This window comes from Diadema antillarum, unplaced genomic scaffold (genome assembly GCF_040938485.1).
Source record: "Diadema antillarum isolate AM-2024a unplaced genomic scaffold, OU_Dant_1.0 seq00001147_RagTag, whole genome shotgun sequence".
NCBI classification, from domain to species: Eukaryota; Metazoa; Echinodermata; class Echinoidea; order Diadematoida; family Diadematidae; genus Diadema; species Diadema antillarum.
Window position 1 is genome coordinate 1 of NW_027271959.1, and position 15,044 is coordinate 15,044.

Genomic DNA, 15,044 nt, shown 5'->3' on the forward strand with positions numbered 1-15,044 from the left:
GGTGGGGAAGGGAGGGAGGGGGACAATTTAGCAAACAGGTGTGTGAGAAATTTGGGGGATCACAGACACAAAAGCAGGGTATCAAATAATAACAACAAACAGTTTAACCTGTCCCCCCCCTCCCTCCCCCCCCCCCCCCGATCTGCCACTGCTTATGGTATACATCTGACTTGTGCTCAAAGCACAAAGTCAATTTTACATTAAGTAATGTGTCATGGCACTTCATGATAAAATGCATGTAAACTGTACTTTAGACAAACACACTTGTAAACAAACATATGATTTTCAACCAGACTGCATTTAGATAGAAAAGAGCTAGGAATAGACCTTCTGTTCAAATATTGAAAAAAAAAATGATGCATAGAGATAGAAATTCATGATCATGGATAGTAACAAAAACTTAGGAAAGAGTTTGTTAACATTTTGGAACTCCAACAAGAAGAGACTGTGCAGAAGACAAGATCACAGCAAGCTGAGCTAGCACTGATTGATAGCAAAGATTGCAAGTATTTGCAGACTAGATGGCAAAGTGCATAATCACATCATATCAAAACTTTTTACAGTCAATAATGAAAGATGTATAAATGACCTCATATTAACACTTTCTTCTCTCATCGATAATGAATGATAGTTAAAATTACACACTGCCCTGGGAAGTCTTACCATCCAGGTGTCTTTCTTCTTCTCTCTCATCTGAGTCAACCACCTGAGGTGCTGAGGGTTCCTCCCCTGGGGTCTCCCCCACCACTGAGGGCGCTACATTAGCAAGAATACGCACAAAGTTCATGCATACCTCCTTCCACAACGCAAGAAAAGATGCACATTTGATCTGACAAGCTTACTGCTGCTACAAGAATGTAAAAGTGATAGGAATTATTGAAATCGGCTCTTTGAATAGATGGCAGCAAACATGAAGCATCTGCAGGTGAAATGCTCGAAACAGAGACATGTGGGTAAAGGCTTATTTCTTGGCTTCTGGATGGAGTTGACATTTTTTGTTATCTGGTTTTCTGGATGAAGAAAATATGCCCAACAATCATTGCATTTTGTCAAACAAGAGAAAATGATGTTTGCATGCTGCATTTATATTTGCTTTTCATATGAAATGTAGCACTCTGAGTAAAACCTTGTTCATATAGGCCAGGTTGGTGTAAAGTTTATGGGTATTCCATATGAAACTCTGAGAAGTAGGATATAAAATTTGACTTTGATCACAGTTGATATAATATACTTTTGGTGTTAGTGCAATAAAAGTTCTTTTGATTTTACCCTTCAACAATAGGTGAAGCCATAGATCAGGGAGCACAACAAAAATGTGCTATACAATGGAACAAGTATCTGTATGAGCATAAAATCAAATTTTATTCTAGATAGTATCACTGCAAGGGATGCAAAATCCAGACATTAGAGAAAAATAACTGCCAAACCATGAAAACTGCAGGAAAAAGTATCCATAAACAAAAAATTAAACCAGGAATGGTGCGCGAAATAAGCTAGGCAGCATTGCCAAGAGAGACTGCATGACTAATACAGAGAGAAGTACAAGGCATATTTACATATACTACAGAAAATAAAAGTAAGACCTGCAAATCAGGAGTTCAAGATTTCAGCTATGTATGCCAGGCAGTGGCGGATCCAGGGGGAGGGGGTGCACAAGGTGCGCACCCCCCCCCCACCCTTTATTTTTGTTAAAACAAAAGAAATGAAAAGAAAAACAAATGAAAGGGGTGTGTGTGCATCCCCCTTTAATTTTTCATTTTTGAACAAACCATTTTTGTCAGCACCCTTCCCTTCCCCTTATGGAATTTCTGGATCTGCCCCTGCCAAGAAGCATTCTGCTCCTCTATCAGCCTTTAACCTGTAATGCATGAGGACAAGCATATACAATTTGGGCAGAGGTCTATGGGAAATGTGTGTTGTAGCAAAATCAGCACGTCCTCAAGGGTTAAAGTTGTTCTCTCTCTACTGTGAAGGTAGTCTGAGCACTTCAGACACAAGTTCAGATTAAAGGCCAAGTGATGCTGCCAAGAAAACGTTTATTGCCATGGAAAATTTTTTGATCTCAGATTAAAGGTCAAGTGATGCTGCCATGGAAACTTTAAACTTTTGTTGCCATGGAAACAGTTCTGATCTTAGATTAAAGGTCAAGTGATGCTGCCATGGAAACAAAAGTTTTGATCTTAGATTGAAGGGTGATACTGCCACAGAAACAAAGTTTTGATCTTAGATTGAAGGTCAAATGATGCTGCTATAGACACAAAGTTTTGCTCTCCTTTCAGATGAAAATATCAAACCATGTAAAGAAAGAAAATGATTCAGAAGTAACACATCAGAGTCATAAGGATGATCAAAGGATTGCAGGAATGGAGAACAGGTCTTGATCCTAAACTTACCATCAGCTGACGCCTCTTGAGCAGCAGCCTCTGCCGGTGCACTCTCTGCCGGTGCACTCTCTGCAGCTTGTGGTTCCTCCTGTGCTGGTGATACCTCCTCAGTCGGTGGTGTGGCTTCCTCTACAGGTTCAGATGTTTGCTGAGGGGACACTCCAGTGGAGTCCTCATCTTTTCTCTCTTCTGATATTGCTGCACATGAAAACAAAACAATGTAAAAAGATATTCATAAAGCCAGTCATGTGAGTAGGCACTGGTGTCGTCACATACACAGATTGTGTCTCAACCTGTATCATCAGACTTGAGACCTATTCCCTACACAAGAGTTGACAAACATACGTCAAACCCACTATATTGACACTGTTTTGAAATTTTAGCAATTTTGACTATTCTGCCTTCATTTTGAAGAAACTAGACATTGCAGAACATGGCTCTTGCATCTCACCTATTGATCAGCATCAAGTGCTAGTTTAAACAGATTTACAGGGAAATAAAGCTGGAAGAATGTATTGTGGCTACATGTTCAGGGATACAAGAGAATATAATTATTTACACTGTATGAAGTATGTAGCCACATTTAAAAAAAAATCTCATTAATTCAATTCATCGATTTCAAACGTTCACATTATATTTTTCTACCAACTCAAAATGAGAGAAAAAAAAAAAAAAAAAAAGGTTACAGGCACAAAAACACGGTTTTTAATTTTCATAAAGCCGAAGCTATTTTGACCCCTTCCAGGCCCCTATGTAATCTTTTTATTATATGATGTATATGATGTAATGAAACTTATCATTGCCAAGGAGTTTATGTGAGCGATATTTTCCGTCCCATACAATTTCCAAACAAATAAGAAACTGAGAGCGAACTTTAAAAGCGATTTTTTTTCCATATTTCGTTGTCACAAAATTCCCATGTTTGCCACATTTGATTTGAAATATCTCTAGATCTCTAGATGTAAAGCGCTTCTTTTAATGGATTACACATCAAATTAAAACTTAGAAACTGGACTAACGAAATATCTTGTTAACAGAAAATTCAGAGTTCTACAAACTTGTAATCAAACTTGTGGCTGGTGACAGGTCACATATATTCCAATGGATCATTTGCACATGTACCAGCACATCAATTTTTACGCATGGAGACGTCAAATCTGTTTTTGAATTGTACGAAAATACACCAGCAAGCAACTGTGCAGCACAAATTTAAGAAACAAAAAATATGCTTTTAGGCCACTCCACAGGAAAATAAGAATGTTTACAGTTGGTAGTTGGGAATGATCTAGTCAACTTATATGAATTAATCATCAGCCACTACTTGGCTATCCTTCTATCATTTGATCAAGCCACCCTTGTAACACAATATCACAAGCCTTTTCATATCCCTGTTGGCAAACATGAGTTTAAAGGTACTCATCATGCTTCTAAAAATGCCGTAACACCCAGTATGTCTTTATCAGTGTCTTTGATGTGTCTGAGAAACTCAAAATTTCATTGAATCTCCAGACACACCAGGTACTCCTTTTTGCACCCTTTAAAGGGACTGCACAGTAGGACCTACTGATTGAGGTGAGGATTCAAGTTTATAATATTTTTTGGTGAGATAATGAAAAACCTCTTATAAATGAAACATAAAAGAGCATGTAATTTCAAGAAAGATTCAATGTTTATTTGATGAAAATTGGCCTTGAAATGGCTGAGATATCCAAAAACAGGATCCTAATAAAATTGACAAGCCACGACTTTTATTAGGATCTCTTTGTTTTTCCTTGTTTTTAGATATCTCAGTCATTTCAAAACTGACTTTCATCAAATAAACTTTTGAATCCCCTTAGAATTGTATGCTCTTTAACATTTCACAGAATGGTTTCTAAACATCTCACAAGACATTACAAGCTGCATCCTCACCTGTACAGTCCCTATAACTGATAAACATGAACATTGTAAAATTGCAACCTTCAATTAACCCGCTGAGGATGGACTGATTTTGCTACGACAGGCTTTTCCCATCGACACCTGCTCGAGTATACTCGAGACTCATCCTCAACAGGTTAAAAACTATAATACCACGGGTACTTAAAACTGATAATCACAAACATGCAAATCTTTACAAGCAAAGATTAAATCACAGATCTTTCTTCACAACATTATTGCGAGGAGAACAAGGAAACACATGTTAGAGGTATTGTGAACTATAATGGTGCTACTATAAATCATTCTCATGTTTGTTTGTTTTTTTCATATTGGGATGACATTAACTATCAGAGATGAGTTTTAATCACAGTTTAGGCCATAAGTTAGACTACCTTCTAAAGGCACAGGAGCAGCAGATCAGAGTTTTTCTTGAATATCACTTAGTTTTTGTTTTCATCTCACCCAACAAATCTAATTGAGGAGGTTCCCTCAGGATGACAAATGAACCAAAAACTAAACATGGAAATATTCCTCACACATGATGCATCTTGAAATTGCAATAAGCATACCTTCTAGTGACATTAACGAAGGATGTTTTGCAATGAGTCTTACAAGTTTGTATTAATTCTACTTTCATTTCTTTCTCATTAGCACTTGTAATACTCTCATTTCAATTTTCTGTTTGTATTATCATCTTTAACAAACACTGTGAAAGCAAACAAAATGATGAGTGGCAGGTTGAGAGGTTGTTATAATCTGTGAGGGATAGACCTGTCAATAAGCATTGCTTTCCTAGTATCTAGATGCTGTGGGGACAAAGGGCATCCAACCAACCTCCATAAGGACTTGTCAATATGAATACATATATTGAGCAAATATTACCTCCACCACACACATCTGAACCATGTCTAAACATACTCAGGTCGTGAAGGAGGTATTCATCACCATGGCAACATGTGAAACACATGAAAACATTCAGATGGTTCATGTTTGCATCGATCTCTGGGTTTCCATGACAACGATAAACAAAGCACACAGGTAATATTGGACTCCTGCATAGAGCTAGTCAATCAGGCCAAGTACCTGATCTCATTTGGATAGGAACCCCAGGACACAACATGACCTTGTACAATAAAAATCATCTCCTCTTATAAAAGTCAGTGGTCTTTTGTAAGACTGTCCTTCATGACGTATGATGCAAATAAGGTACATGCTATTCACAGAACAAAAAAAAAATTGAATGTTTCATTTGCACTCTTCTGGATGCTTGAAACAATGAAAATAAACAGTTAGATTCCTGTCCATATGTAGTGCTGTAATCTAGTTGCTTTTACCTATTTTGATGGGCAAAACTAAGTTCCTGTTCAACCATCTGCCAAAATAAGACTCTATTCCCAGGGCAGGTTTCCTACAGTTGACCCTTGCACTAGAATCCTTGAACTCACCCTAAGTGTCTGATTTGTCAAACTTGAAAACATCTTGTGAAATTAGACTTATGCAGAAATAACCCAGCATCATGTCCAGCACAGCTTTGAGGCATTACTTTCTTGAATACAGTTTATCTTCACTTTGTATACACACATGCAAGCATTGATTTTTCTAAGCTTTTTCTTAATCACTATTCAAGAATCTTAACTATAAGAGCATGTCAGGAAACCCTTCCCTCCAAGTTCTGCCCACTGCATTCACACAAAAGTTCCAAGAGTAGGCCTATCCAAGTGCTAAACTTGGAAGTTCAACACATCAAAGATATATGCTTTTTCAATGATTCACATACTTTTCTATGACCACATAATCAAATACAATGGGGTTTTCTGCAAAATATGGGTAAGATGTTATATTTTTAGACCCTGAAATAGCAGTCAGACAGTTTAACCATATTGAAAGTTATCAATGCAAAAAATCTGATTGTAATTTTGAGGGGATATACTGTATGTGGAAATTTCTCACCTGCAGTGTCTTCAGCTGGAGCTGGTTTCTCTGCATCTTTCTTCTCCTCTCCATCAGCAGGAGTCTCCACTTTCTCTCTCGACTCTGTGGGAGAGATAAATGTCAGGATGTTAGGACTGTGGGAGAAATGCATTAATTACATCATATTGTGCATATCTTTTTAAAAAGAAATATTCCATAATATGCACTTGTATCCATGGAGAGATGGCTATACAAAAACAAACAAACAAACAAACAAAACAGACAGCTGTTGTTGCATGTGAAATGCAGTTCTGTCTGAAGCTTTCTTGATCAAGATAACACACGACATATGAGAAACAATGATTTACAGAACAATCAGCAATTCTAAACACCATTTCTCATAATGCACAATCAGTTGAGATTATAAGTAGTAAGATGAGATTATATATACATCAAAAGTCCATGCTGGGTATATTTCATTTTATGTGCCTTGGGGGTCTTCATCTTCATGACCCAATGTCTTGGGAATCAAATGGTGAACATGATATCAGTTATCACTCTCAAGATTTTCAGTATAATCAATATTAACAATAGTATCTCTTTCCATATTCACAGTCACATCGGCCCACACATCTCAGTAGTAGAGTTCAATGATTCTCATAGCCTATCACAGAACACACATTGGTGTTATTCTCAATTGTGCACCCGTCAGACTTGTCAAGTACTGCGAAGAGTGTGTTAGTCAACTCACAGGGCCCTACACACAAAATAAGAACTCCTGTCCTTACTTTGGTAGACATTGCCCTTTGTCACCTAGCAACCATTTTGTTATTAATTCAAAACATAGCAACTGATTGGCTCACTTCCACGGAACAGGGACCTGGAACACACTTTGGAATTCTTGCCTAATCTGTGGCTTAGTCTTAGTTCTAGGCAAATCAAGCGTATTACACCTTTAAACAAGCCCTTTCAAAGCAATCAAAGATAGTGTGAGTGACTGTGTTCACTGACTATTGCCTACCTCATAAAAAGAATACAAAGTTGAAAATGTGTGTGAGAAATCTTTGCAACAAAGATACTATGCATGCACTATAGGTAAAGATCTTTGCTCAGAACATAGAGCTGTAACAGAGGTACCACTCTGACCTACAAGTAAGAGTATCATTCTACTCCTGTCATCAAGACTGCATCCCCCCCCCTCCACCCTCCCCCCTCCACCCTCCCCCCTGCTGCTCTCTACATTGAGCCTTTTTGATCCCTGAGGTGAAAAGTTTGGAAGTATTTATAGTTCTGCCAGACAGCAATGTGATGGCCTTTTGCATCCATACTACCATTTCTGGACCATTTTTTAGCTGAAGTGTGAAAAGAAAAACATTTGTAAGTCATCTCCTCCATACCAGTAATTAGACGCACAGAGATCTGGGAATTCATTGTGCCTCAAAGTATTCCTCTATTTTGATGGCAAAGATAAGGATCTGTTAAACCATCTGTCCAAAAGAGACTTGAAATTTCCCATTGAGGTATTCCTGTTTGCTCCTTACACCAGAGTCCTTGAACCTAGACTCATGTCTGGTAAACAACAAACCAACATACTTTTAAAAAATGGAGCTGAAAGCCTTCTTTGCCTCATGAAATATTTGCAAATTGCCACTGGAATTCGATGCACAGTGTAAACAAGAACTCTTGTGCTCATTTTGATATTGGGCAATTCTGCGAAAATGTTACTGTTCCTAAAAGATTCTAAATCTGCAATAATTCAAAAAATATATGAGCTACAGGGACAAATTTAGTACCGAATGCTAGAACTTGTCAAATTCTTTCATGTGAGTGGTATTTGGATACAATTGAAGTGCATAGAGCTAAGCATTCTTTTCTTCAAAAAAAAAAAACCACACCATTTTTGGGCAATTCTTTTGATAATTTTCGTAAAAACACACAATTTCTGACTCTCATTATTCCATATCATGCAGCAATACTTCAGCTTTTGTTTCAAGGTGGTTTATGGTTTAGAATGAACCAAAAAAACACTAATATTAGCATTGTCTGAGATATGAACTGTGTTAGAATATGAATACTGTGACTTTAAAAAGTGGACATATTGTAATGTCCGTAACGCTAAAGATGTAATGTCCGTAACGCTACATTTGTGAACCTATAGATTAAATTCAGAATGTGTTGTACACAATTATCAATCTACAACTTTAACAGGACCTGAGCATTCATTTCAGAAGAAAATTTCTTTTACTTGATGCTCTGATTCATAAATTTCTCAACATATCCACATGGAGGTAAATAATCGTGTCCCTAAAAACGTAATGTCCGTAACGGCAAGCATTTTATGTAATATCTACCAAATGATTTATACTTGTAGTAACTGATCAAGACTCGGACTGTTAACATTTCAGGATGATTGGGTTAGAATAAACCATGGATAGATAAAGAATGATTATGCTGAGTTGTTGAAATAGGCCCACAAAGTCACAAAAAAAAATTATCTCACAAAATGTGATGTCCGTAATGCTGGAATTGCCCTATTGCAAATCTTGGCTCCTTGCAGGGAGGTGGGAAGACACCTCCCACCTCCTTGCGAAATTCATGAAAAACTCACACAAGCAAAATTTCTGGTTTTACACATATAGTAACTAAACAGAATATAAAATAACCTATCATCAATGCATGAACACATGTCATAACATTTATAATCATGAGGAAAACCTTTTATTTCAGTAAAATGCAAACTGTATAAATTTTTCACAAGACTACATATTTCACAATACCCATAGTTTACTTCTTGTGCTATTTTTTCATCTTACCACTATTTTTCATCCGTGGAAAGTTTTTGGAATCCAGTTACTTTGAGCTCACAGGTTGCATCCTACATGCAGCTACAAGTAAATTTATAGTAAGACCCATTGATGACAAAAGGAGTGAATTTCACAGCTTTTCTCTCTTTTAAGCCCCCCTCCCATTCTCTCCCCCTTTTCTCCCTCATCATTATTCAAAGCAAATGAAAATTAATCTGAGATGCATCACATCTTTTTACATTTAGATACACGTGAAAATACAGCAATTCCTTGAACTACAATCATGAGGTAACTTTTGCAATATCTTTGAAATATCTTCTTCCTTTATCTTTTTTCCAGGGCTTGTGGATGCATTAGAAAAAAAAACAGTTGAAGGTGATGTTACAAATTGTGATTATTGAAGAATAAATTGCTGTCAAATGGTTTTAAAATCACATATTTCAAATCATTCTCTGCCTATATTAATGTCAACATGCATTGCTAACAGGCCCTTGCTGATACAATGAACAGCTCACTGAGTACTTTATCCTTTGCATTTATATTTACATTATCTCTGGAGTAGATGAAATACATACATGGATAATATTCATTTCACAAATTTCCACACCTCGCTGTATCATCTTCATCTCGCATTAGCCCATCTCCATTATTCATTTCATATATTAGCACACCTCATTTTATCACAGTATGTTCACTTTCATCTCATATAACACACCTCATTGTATCATCTTCATTCATATATTAACACTCCTCATTGAATTATATTCATCTAGTACATTAACACACCTCATTATATTATCTTCACTTCATATATTAGCACACCTCATCGTATCATATTCATCTAGTACATTAACACACCTCATTATATTATCTTCACTTCATGTATTAGCACACCTCATTGTATCATCTTCATTCATATATAAACACACCTCATTTTATTATCTGGCTATTCTTCACCTCATATATTAACACGTGTATCTCACTGTATCATATTCATCTCATGTATTAGCACACCTCATTGTATCATCTTCATCTTACATTCATTCAGGAAAAAATAGTTTCATAAATGTTAGAATGATAAGCCCTTATACAGTACTAGCTTTATGTGTGTTTGTCACACCAATCACTTTGCCTTCGTTGGTGTAAGTATCGTCTATCGTCTATTTATACAATTTGTCTATTGATAAATACTCATCTGCACAAGGAAACAGCAAAAAGCTCCTTGCATAACACACAGAAGTATTCCCCAAATGGCCAATTAGGTAAAATGAAAAGAAAAAAAGTGTTTAACCCTGCGAACGTTGGAGGTTGACTGCGTATAAGAAACAATAAATGACAATGATTTACCTTACCATGTTAACATCACCCTCAAAAGCAGAACTTGCTCTGATAATAGCAAATGATTCTGATGTCTCCCTTATCTTAACCCAATGAGGATGAACTGATTTTGATGTAACATGATTCCATACACACCTGCCCTAGTATATTCAGGAGTATAGTTTTGGTTGAGATCATGGGGCTTCAGGTTCTCATACAATGTATTTTTGCTATTTTTTTTTAGATATTGATAATCCTCCTATGAAATCTGAAGGAACATTTAATTCTAAGAAGAATTACATGTTTATTTGATAAGAATTGGTTTTGAAATGGCTGAGATATCCAAAATCAAAGTAATCCTAATAAAAGGTGGGACTCACCCTTTATTAGGATTGCTTTGTTTTAATTTGATTTTTTGATATCTCAGCCATTTCAAAACTGGTTTTTATCAAATAAACTGAATATCTCTTAGAATTGCATGTTCTTTTAAATTTTCATTAAGTGGTTTCTAAGCATTTTGCAAAAAATAAAAAATAAATAAGATGAATCCTCATCTCAACCAATACCATACTATCCCTTCATCAGGTCATTGCCTTTTATGAGGACAGGTTTGTTGAATAGGTAGGCCTACATGGTTTTCCAGAGTGTGCTCATAATGTCAACACATCAAAACATAATATCGTTCATATATTTTTTTTAGTGCTCACATGTATTTAGGTACATATAAGAGAAACAAGCTCAATCCCAGATTTGCCACTGAAATTTGACACTCTTTCTTGTCAAGGCAATTTGAAAATTACAGCCTATGCTAAACATAGTATTTCAATATTCATGAATAAATAACACCGAGAAGAGATTTCAAATTTGCTTAAAAAAACAACTTATTTCATCAATTGGTATCTAGGCCTATAGTCCTCAGTGACAGTGATGTCGCTTGCTAGCTTATGATAATTTCTTTTTTTTTTCATCTATATAGTATACATTTATATTAACATTCATTTTCATTATTTTTACATTTAATGCTTATTACTATACTTTGAAAGATCACTTCTTTGCTGGCAAATACACCGAAACAAAACAGAAAGAAACATAAATTACACAAGCATTAACAGTCATTTTTGTAAATGCAAGCATGTATATTACATGAAATTATACATAGTCTGTGCTTGATATAATTTCTAAAAAGGAAGGAGAGAAAGATCAGTAGGTAGATTTTAGAGAGGAAGAGTAAGAGAAGGAAAGTAATGTCAACAAACAAGGAAATCCATCTCTTATACATTAAGTTGAAAAATTCTTCATGAAGTGTCTACACATGTATACATGATAAATAAAACTTCACCTGGTTTTAAAGGATCAGTTTTGCAGACTTCAATGTATTCTCAGACTGGCAGAATAATAATAGTGCATTTCACCACAAACAGTTTTATAACAATAATTACAGCCCTATAACCCACACCAAAATGAGTAGAGCTATGTAGGCCTCATTCCATTCTGCACTTTACTCCTCTATCTTGTGGCAGAGTCCACTCCTGCCTTATACTATGTTTGATTTAATGATAAGAAAGCAATGAATGGGCATTGAGGCAAACAATGCTTCAAGACCCACACACAGAGATATACACACAGAAAACATGTAGTGTGTCAGTAGGCTAACTCTCTAGAGGTTGATAAGCAGACAAGTGGATGATTCTCCTGTTGCCATGGAGACTATACAGTCCAGTGTCTAGTCAAAGCTGACAATGCTATGCTATGTGGAATTACTAGTCTGAAGTAGACTCTGTATGTATACACTGCCTGGAATTTTGAAATTTACTTTCATAGATACAGAACTTGGATTTTTTAAATACCACAAAAATGTAATGGATCCCCCTTTTCAGATTTGCTTAGAACTGACAACATACTTGAAACACTATATTTCTTTTTCTTTAAAAGAAATGCCATTACTAGTTTCTCCCCATATCATTTGAACCTACACAATTACTAAAATCAACTCTCTCCTAAACTACCTTCACCTTTTACTGATTGCAATCATTATTTTTTCCCCAGTATCAGCTGAGGCAACACACAAAGTTACCAAGCAGTAATGATTAAGAACAATTCGGTGTAAATGAAATTCAAATCCCCCAAAATCTTCAACATTGTTCTGTAAAAAAGAGACTTTGGAATCGAATTCTTCTTCAGTGCATATTGCAAGAGTAGTACCATATGACAAATAAGAATATTAAAGGGATGGTTTAGTTTTGGTAAGATGAGGATTCAGGTTTTGACTTTTGCCAGATAATTAGAAACTGCTCATTGCTTACTTATGAAATATGAAATAGTATACAATTCTACGAGGAATTGACTCACTTGATATCATTAGGACTACTTTGTTTTACTTTGTTTTGGATATCTCAACCATTTCAAAACCAATTATGATGAAATAAACTCTTAATTCAACTCTTAGAATTGTATGCTCTTTAATATACTAATTATACAAGTGGTTTCTATAGTTATCTCACACAAAAATAAAATCTGAATCCACATTTCAACCAAAATTAGCTCAGGGGAAAGGGAACTTTTTGTTCTGTATTCACTTGATAGAAATGCTGGAGATAGATAGAATGATGGATTGATAGATTGATGGATTGATAGATTGATGGATTGATAGATTGATGGATTGATAGATTGATGGATTGATAGATTGATGGATTGATAGATTGATGGATTGATAGACAGATATGATATTTTCATTGACTCTATATCCAGGGTCAAGGAGCCATCAGACTTGTCATTGAACATTGTTGAATAGGTGATATCAAAACTGGGAACAGCTGACTAGCTGATCAGACAAAGAAATGTTTCAAATGGATGACTCCATCATGAACGCAAGTGACCTCTCTACTCAACATCTTTCATCAAGAAATTTGGAGCACACTTATGAATGCTAACAGTATAAGTTCATTCATCAAACATATCTATCTAGGCCTATCTATTTCGTTGAATATTGTTTTCATTCAACTTACACTGCTGTAAGTTACAGGTTGTTAACCCCATTTTAAGAAATGCCGAACGGCAATCATACTGCTTGCAATGTGTCATGCCTGACTAGCCTTAGAACTGAAAGAAAGGGTAAGGCAAGACTTGATGGGAAACCATAAAGGCTCCTCCATCCATCTCCCTGCCCTGGGTCCTGGGTGAACCTCCACTCTAGTGCCACACTGCTAATGACATAGTTCTAGTTTCCATAAACATTATTCTAAAGACGTAAGATACCTTGGTAACGAACCAAACACAAAGCAAAATACGCTCGATATAACTTACCTGTGCATTCTTTCTGATTCTCTTCAACGATATGCTTATTACTGTCGGCTTCCGTCGTGGAAACGACAGTTTTGTCCGTATTGTTCAAAACTTTCACGTGCTGCTCTGGTATCGTTGAGTGGTTGTTACTGTTCGTTGGAGCAGGTGTGCTCGTGTTTTGCACCGCCGTCGAGCCTTTGCTGTTTCCACAACCCATAGTCTAATCAGCTATGCTTCAATATCAAATAATGTAAAGAGCCGTAATGAATATGCGTTGTTTTCTTAGATGCTGTTGAGTGATACTGCGATCTCCTGAATACATCAGTTCTTCTACCACGTCCACGGAATTCAGCGTTGAGGTTCTTTCGCATGTGACTCTTTGACACCAACACAACAACCGTGCACTGCTGAAATACAGCCAAGTGTCCGGTTTGTCGAGTCACCTGTTACGACAATGATGTTTGGGGGTGGAGCCTCACCAGTTACTATGGCTACCGAGTCGCCGTGAATACTGTAGGTGCAGTGTGAGCAGAAACTACCACACGACAACTCAATGGCTGTTTTCCCTCAATTCGATAGTATCAAATGTTTATATCGCTTCTTAACAATAAAAGGGAGGATGATTAACGTTTTCTACATTAACATGCATACTTGACATGATATTTCACTGTTACAGATTTCCATGACTCAAGAAAGGAAAGACGTGTTATTTCCCAACTTCACCCCACTTATCCTCCTGATCTCTGAAAAAAAGAATGTATGTTTATTTCAAACAAATCTATGGAGACCTATTACTCGAATCAAATTATTAGATCATACACCTGTTATCATAGCTAAACTTTCACAACAATCTATGGCTTCGTTCGCTGTGATGCGTTTATATTTCAATTTCAGTTTACTTCTCTAACTTTTGTTTTAAAGAATACAATGTACATGGGACATACAAACGAAAGTACACAAAATTTATGTAAAATAAAGTTTTCTCAGGAAAATCATGTTTTACAACACTCAATAGATCATTGAGGTACAACATACAGTAACTCGCTGCATTTTAACTTTCATGACATGTTCCACATTGCGGCTAGGGGACATACGTAACGATGTTTGATAGGATGATATCGGCCCTTTTTTTCGTGACAAAACGACTAGAAAACTATTGTGAAGGATTTACTCACAAAAAAGGGGGTGATGGGGGGGGGGCAGTACAAGTGCAGAATGAAGGAGAAGCTACGAATGACCGGGGGGGGGGGGATTCATGAAGCTGTTTGTAAAGTTACTAACGACTTAAGAACGACTGGTGATCGGTTCTTGTGCTTCATTATGGAAATTCTGATATAACACATCATAACTGATCACCAGTCGCTCGTAAGTCATTCGTAACTTTACGAACAGCTTTATGAAACAGGGCCCTGGTTTGATTTCACTTTTT

The 15,044-nt window shown here is 36.4% G+C and overlaps 1 protein-coding gene across 1 annotated transcript; it reads right to left on the reverse strand.

Annotated features, from left to right (window-relative positions):
* Positions 1 to 663: 663 nt before the first annotated feature.
* On the reverse strand, positions 664 to 13,940 carry LOC139744226 (uncharacterized; the record flags this gene model as incomplete). The annotated part of the gene is made up of 4 exons (XM_071654669.1): positions 13,637 to 13,940; positions 6,252 to 6,335; positions 2,394 to 2,582; positions 664 to 756 (listed from the first exon to the last, which is right to left on the reverse strand). Coding segments are annotated over exons 1-4 (562 nt in total), but the record flags the coding sequence as incomplete, so codon positions are not given.
* Positions 13,941 to 15,044: the final 1,104 nt, after the last annotated feature.